We start from the raw sequence: 7755 nt of genomic DNA, 5'->3' as shown, positions 1-7755 counted from the left end.
GGATAGTCTTTCTGATCTTGATTTAACATTGATATCTAGTATCTGTCTAGAAAATAGTCCATTTCCTGTACATTTTCCAGTTTTCTGAGTATAGGCTTTTGTAGGATTTGATGACTTCTTAGATTTTCAAATTTTCTGTTGTTATATTTCCACATTCATTTCTGATTTTGATAATGTGGATACTCTCTCTGAATCCTTTAATTCTTCTGTCTAATCGTTTATCATTTTTGTGGATGTTTTCAAAGAAACATATTTTGGTTTTGTTGATTCTATGTATATTTAATTTTATTTTTATTTTCAAGCTATTCGTGTATGCTCTCTCCAGATTCTGTTTGGATGCACTCAGAGCTATGATGTTTTCCCTTAGAACTTCTTAGATTGAATCCCATATTTGTGTATGTTACATATTAATTTTAATAAATTCTAAAGAGTCTTTGATATCTTTATTTATTTTTCCTTGGCCAAGCTATTGTTGAGAAGAGCATTGTCCAACATCCAAGGGTATGTGTGCTTTTTGTTGTCTTTGTTTTTAATAAAGATCAGCCTTTGTGCATGGTGATCTGATAGGATGCATTGGATTATTTTGATATTCTAGTATTCTTTGAGGCTTGCTTTGTGACTGACTACATGGTCAATTTTTGAGCAGGTTCAGTGAGGTGCTGAGAAAGGGGTACATTCTTTTGTTGTGGGATGAAATATTCTATGGATGTATGTTAAATCCATTTGGTTCAAAACTTATCTAACCTTCACAGTGTATCTGTTCAGTTTGTGCTTCTATGATCTATTTATTGATGAGTGTTGAAATCTCCTACAATTATTGTGTGTGGAACAATATATGCTTTGAGCTTAATGGAGTTCTTTTATGAAGATGGGTACCCTTGTATTTGGAGCATATATTCAGGTTTGGAGATAATATCTGAATAGATTTTGCTTAGGATGATAAAGAGTATCATTCATTTTCTGTTATTTAATTTTTTTTGACTCCGTTTGGTTGAAGACCTATTTTATTCGATAGATGGATATGCAGCTTGTTTCTTGGGACCATTGGCTTGGAAAGTTTTCTTCCCAACCTTTTACTTTGAGGTAGTGCCTGTCTTTTTTGTTGAAATGAGTTTTGTATATACAGCAAATTGATGGGTCCTGTTTACAAATTAAGTCTGATAATCTCTTTCTTTTTATTGAGGAATAGTGTCCATTGATGTCAAAATGTATTAAGGAATAATAATTGTTTCTCCTGTTACTGTTCTTGTTGGACAGTGATACATGTTTATATGCCCTTTTACTTTACTTTTCTTTTATTTTATTTTTTCAAGATAATTATTTTCTTGTTTTCCAAGGGTACAGTTTTTCTGCTCATGTTGGAGTTTTTCAGATTATCCCTTGTACTCTTTGTACCTGTATTTGTAAACAGATATGATGTAAATTTTTCTCATGGAAAATATTGGTTCCTCCATCTATAGTTCCTGAGAATTGTGCAGGATATATCTACATTGGCTGGCATTTGTGTTCTCTTAGCGTTTATATGATGTCTGTCTAGAATCTTCTAGCATTCACAGTTATTGTTGAGAAATCTGGTGTAATTTTTATCTGTTTTTCTTTATATGTTATGTGTCCTCTTTCCTTTACTGTGTTTAGTATACTTTCTTTCTTTTTAACGTTTGGTATTTTGACTATTATGTGTTAGGGGGAATTTCTTTTAGGCTAATATATTTGGAATTCTTTATGCTTCTTGTATATTCATGGTTATCTCTGTCGTTAGGTAAGGAAAGTTTCTTCTATAATTTCATTGAACATATTTACTAGCCCTTCAGTTGGTAGTCTTCGCTTGCTTCTACACCCTTTTTCCTAATATTTGGTCTTCTCATTGTGTTTTACATTTCCTTAAATTTTTGGTTATAAACTTTTTAAGTTTTATATTTTATATGACAGATGTGTCAATGCATTCTATGTTATATTCTGCTTCTAAGATTCTCTTTTCCATCTCTTGTATTGTGTTGGTGATGCTGGATTCTTTGACTCCTGATGCATTTCCTAGTTTTCTATCACCAGGGTTGTCTCTCTTTTGGTTTGTTTTTTTTTTTCTTTTTCAATTTTATTAGTTATTTCTCTGAGTTTACATTTTTAATGTTATACCCTTTCTGCTACTCCCCTTAATCCTCCCCCACACTTGCTTCTATGAAGTTCCTCTCTCTGTCATTCATCCTATTCCCATCAATGTTTTGGTTGCTGCTGATATTTTTTTCCCATGAGGGTGCAAATCTTTTAGCTATTTCAGTCCTTATTCTAGTTCTTTCATTGGGGTCCCTGTGTTCAGTCTGATGTTTAGCTGCAAGCATCCTCATCTTTATCTGTATGACTCTGGGAGAACCTCTGAGGAGACACTCATGTCTGGTTCCTGCCAGTAAACACATATTGGCACCATCAATAGTGCTTGAATTTTGTTTAGTGGCTGAATATGCTGTGATTCTCCAGGTGAAGCAGTCTCTGTAGATCATTGCTTCAATCCCTGCTTCTCTATTTGACCTTGTATTTCCTCCCCTGTTTTGTTCTCACTTCTAAGTACAACTGAGGCATCAAATTTACATAGTATTTTGTCACATCCTTCTCTAAAATGGATAATAGATGAAAAACTCAAATACAAGAAGCTAAACTACACCAAATGATAAACAAGAAAATAATCATGCAAGAAAAACAAAAGAAGAAACACACCCAAACCTAATTCTACCTCTAACAACAAAAATAACAGGAAACAACCATTAAGATTCCTTCATATCAACTAATATTCATAGACTTAATTACCAAATAAAAATCAAAATGTATAAGACTGTACAAGTAAACATGATCAAGCATTTTGCTGCCTACAGGAAACTCATTTCATAGCCAAAGAAAGACACTATCTCAGAGTAAAAGAGTGAGAAAGATAACCATCCAAGGGAATGGTCTCAAGAAACATGTTGGAGCAGTCATTATAATATCAAATAAAATAGATTTTAATGTAAAGATATTAAAATACATAAAGGAAGATACTTTTACTCATCACAGAAATGATATATCAAGATGAATTCTGAATCTTGAACATCTATGGTCCAAATGCAAGACCATTCATATTTATAAAAGAAACCCTTCTAAAGCATATTTTTCACAACACACAATAAGAGTGGGAGATTTGAAAACACAAGTCTTATCAATGGGCAGATCATAAAAGCAGAAACTGCACAGAGACACTGCAAAACTAGCAAAGAATATATCTTCTTCTAAGCACCTTATGGTACCTTATCTAAAATTGACTATATACTTGGTCAAAAAACAAACATCAATACACATATGAAAATAGAAATACTACCATGCATCCTGTCAGATCATCATGGATGAAAGTTTTTCTTTAATAACAACAAAAACAAAAAAAAAGTACACTTACACATGGAAACTGAACAAGGTGTTACTTAATGATAACATGGTCAAGGAAGAAATAAAAAAAGAAATTAAGGATTTTTTTACAATTTAATGAAAATGAAAGCACAACATACCCAAACTTATAAGATGCTATAAAAGCGATAATAAGAGGAAAACACATATCTCTGAATGCCTCCATAAAGAAACTGGAGAGAACATACACCAGCATCTTGACAACACTCTTGAAAGATCTAGAACAAAAGGAAGCAGATACACGGAAGAGGAGTAGATGCCAGGAAACAATCAAACTCAAAGCACAAATCAACCAAGTACGAAAAAAAAAGAACTATACAAAGAATCAACAAAAAATATAGACTGGCTCTTTAAAAATCAATGAGATAAGAATAAACCTTAGGCAGAATAACAGAAGGGCACAGAGAGAATATCCAAATTAACAAGATGAGAAATGAAAGGAGAAGACATAACAATAAGGAGTTGAGGAAATTAAAAAACTCATCACATCCCACTACAAAAGCCTCTAGTCAACAAAACTGGAAAATCTAGATAAAATGGACAAATTTCTAGACAGATACCAGATACCAAAGTTAAATCAGGATCAGATAAAACATCTAAACATTCCCATAACACCTAAAGAAATAGAAGCAGTCATCAAAAAACTCCCAGTGAAAAAAAGCACAGGACCAGATGGGTTCAGTGCAGAATTTTTCAGAGTTTCAGAGAAGACTTAATACTCAAACTGTTCCAAAATTTTCACAAAATTGAAACAGAAGGAACACTATTCAACTTGTTCTTCAAAGCCCCATTTGCATTCAAACCTTACCACACAAAGACTCTATATAAAAAAGTACTTTAAACCAATGTTTCTCTTGATCATCGATGCAATATAATCATTAAGACTCCTGAAATCCCAAATCCAAGAACAATTATTCATCCTAATCAAGTAGCCTTCATCCTAGGGATGTGGGGATAGTTCAATGTACTGAAATGCATTCATGTAATGCACCACATAAACAAAATTAATTCAACAAAAGAAAAGACATGATTATCTCATTAGATGCTGAGAAAATATTTGACAAAATTCAACACCCCTTTCCGTTAAAAGTCTTGAAAAGGTCAGCATTTCCAGGCCCATGCCTAAACATAATAAAAAAGATAAAGCAAACTAGTTTCCAACATTAAACTTAATGGTGAGAAACTTCAAGCAATCCCACTAAAATTAGGGACTGGACAAGGATGCTCACTCTCAACCTACCTATTAAATATAGTACTGAAATTCCTAGCCTGAGAAATTAGACAAGAAAAAGGAAGTCAAAGAGATACAAGTTGGAAAAACAGAATTCAAAATATCATTATTTGCCAATTATATGATAGTATATTTAAGTGACCCAAAAGTTCCACCAGAGAACTCCTACAGCTAATAAACAACTTCAGCAAAGTGGCTGGATTAAAAATTATTCCAAACAACAAATCAGTAGCCTTCATCTTTACAAAAGATAAACATCTGAGAAATAAATTACAGAAAAGACATTCTCCACAATAATAACAAACAATATGAAATATATTGTTGTGAAGCAAGTAAAAGAGTGGTATGAAAAGAACAACCAATCTCTAAAGAAGGAAATTGATAAAGATCTTATAAGATAGAAAAATCTTACATTCTCATGAATTAGAGAGGTCAATAATTTAAAAATGCTCTTTTTGCCAAAAGCAAATTACAGGCTTAGTAAAATCCCCATCAAAATTTTTACTCAATTCTTCATAGAGTTTGAAAAAACAATTTGAAAATTCATCTGCAATAACCAAAAATTTAGGATCGCAACATCCATTCTCCACAATAAAAGAATCACCATCCTTGACCTTAAGTTATATTACAAATCAACTGTGATAAAAACCTCACAGTATTGGTACAGAGATATACAGGTATATCAATGGAACAGAACCGAAGACCCACAAATGAATCCAGACAGCTATGCTCACTTATTCATGGACAAAGGAATTAGAAACATTCAATGAAAACAGGACAGCGTCTTTAACAAATGTTGTTGATTCAACTGGAAATTAGCATTTATAAGAATGCAAATCAATCATTTTCTTTAAGCTCCTTGAACAAAATTCACATTCAAGTGGATCAAAGACCTCAACATAAAAGCAGGTTCACTGAAACTGTTATAATAGAAAGTGGGAAGATTTAGAACACATAGGCACAAGGGAAAATTTCCTAAAAAGAACATCAATGGCTTATGCTCTAAGATCAAGAATTTACAAGTGAGAGTTTGAATCGTGGTAAGAGGGAGGAGTGGGCACCGAGATCTCGCTGAGTGTCCCCCTGACTTCCTCTCTTCCTGGCTTGTCCAAGCTTCAGCACAGTCCAAGACGGCTGTCAGTAAGGCTGGAAAGGACTCCGGAAAGGCCAAGACAAAGGCGGTTTCCTGCTTGCAGCGAGCTGGCTTGCAGTTCCCTGTGGGCGGTATTCATCGACACCTGAAATCTAGGACAACCAGCCAGGGACATGTGGGTGCAACCGCTGCTGTGTACAGCACAGCCATCCTGGAGTACCTCACCACAGAGGTACTTGAGTTGGCAGGAAATGCATCAAAAGACTTGAAGGTAAAGCGTATTACCACTTGTCACTTGCAACTTGCTATACTCGGAGATGAAGAATTGGATTCTATGATCAAGGCTACCATTGCTGGTGGTGGTGTCATCCCACACATCCACAAATCACTGATTGGGAAGAAAGGACAACAGTGTTTTCGAGTCTTAACCATATTTAAGTGTTACTGTGACTTCAAAGAAGCTATTGATTCTGAAGTAATGGGTTTTGATTGAGTTGACTGTTTTTAATAAACTCTTTGGATTTTAATTGTGATGCAGAAGTTATAGTAACAGACATTTGGTTTTGTACAGACCTTAATTCCATTCTGGTAGATAAAGCTCAATTAAGGTCAGATCACAAACTAGTTTGAAACTTGCTTAACAATTGGGACTTATCTCTCAGATGTCATTCAGCAACAAGTACATTCTTTGCTTAGTAATTAATCAGTGCATCTGTACATAAAAAAAATAATCTACAAGTGAGTAAAAGTTGTCCTTTCTTATAATTTTTGATAACTTTTGGTTGAAAATATATTTTATTTGATATTAGAATGACTACTCCTGCTTGGTTCTTGGAACCATTTGCTTGGAAGGTTTTTTTCACAGCCTTTTACTCTGAGGTAGTGTCTGCCTTTGTCTCTGCAATATTTTTCCTAAATGCAGCAAAATTCTGTATCCTGTTTGCATACCCAGTCAATAGTCTATGTTGTTTTAATTGGGGAATTGAGTCCATTGATGCTAAGAGATATTAAGCAATATTGATGGTTGTTTCCTGTTATTTTTGTTGTTAGAGGTAGAATTATGTTTGTGTGTATTTCTTGTTTTGATTTTTGTTGCATGATTATTTTCTTGCTTTTCCTTGGGTGTAGTTTCCCTTCTTCTATTGGAGTTTTCCATCTATTGCCCATTGAAGGGCTGGATGTGTGGACAAAAGTTGTGTAAATTTGCTTTAGTCCTGGAATATCTTTGTTCCTCCATATATGGTAATTGAGAGTTTTGCCAAATACAGTATCCTGGGTTGGCATTTGTGCACGCTTAGGGTCTGCCTAGGAGTCTAGCTTTTATAGTCTCTGTTGAAAATCTGGTGTAATTCTGATTGGTCTACCATTGTATGTTACTTATCCTTTTTTTTAAACTGCTTTTAGGATTCTTTCTTTGTTTTGAACTTTCACTCTCTTGAATATTATTTGTTGGGAGGGGTTTTTTATGGTCCAATCTATGTGAAACTCTATAGAATACTTGTATATTTATGGTCATCTAATTCTCAAGGTTAGAGAATATTCTTCTATGTTTTTGTTGGAAATATAAACTGTGCCTTTTAATTGGGAGTCTTCACCCTTTTCTACACTTATTATCCTTAGGGTAGGTCTTTTCATTGTGTCCTGGATATCCTGGATGTTTTGTGTTAGGAGCTTTTTGATGTTTGCATTTTCTTTGATTGTTCTGTCAATGTTTTCTATGTTGTCTTTTGCCCCAGAGATCCTCTCTTTCATCTTTTGTAATCTGTTGGTGATACTTGCATCTATGACTCCTGATTTCTTTCTTAGGTTTTCTATCTCCAGGGTTATCTCTTTTTATGTTTTCTTCATGGCTTCTATTTCTGCTTTCAATTTCTTCACCTGTTTGGCTTTGCTTTCCTATTGTTCTTTCAGTGATTTTTGTGTTTTCTCTCTAAGGGCTTCTATTTGCTCATGTGTGTTCTCCCAATTCTCTTGTAATAGTTTAATGGAGTTGTTCATGTGCTTC

General features: G+C 34.0%; 1 protein-coding gene across 1 annotated transcript; it reads left to right on the top strand.

Moving 5' to 3' along the window:
* Nucleotides 1-1739: 1739 nt before the first annotated feature.
* Nucleotides 1740-6243, top strand: LOC308430890 (histone H2A.Z-like; the record flags this gene model as incomplete). Its single annotated transcript, XM_080930167.1, has 2 exons — nt 1740-1759; nt 5703-6243. 2 exons carry the CDS (start codon nt 1740-1742, stop codon nt 6241-6243), a joined length of 561 nt encoding a protein of 186 aa, XP_080786293.1.
* Between the last annotated feature and the right edge of the window lie 1512 nt (nt 6244-7755).

This window comes from Micromys minutus (assembly GCF_963924665.1).
Source record: "Micromys minutus genome assembly, chromosome: 16".
NCBI lineage: Eukaryota > Metazoa > Chordata > Mammalia > Rodentia > Muridae > Micromys > Micromys minutus.
This window is presented reverse-complemented; position numbering and strand designations above follow the sequence as displayed.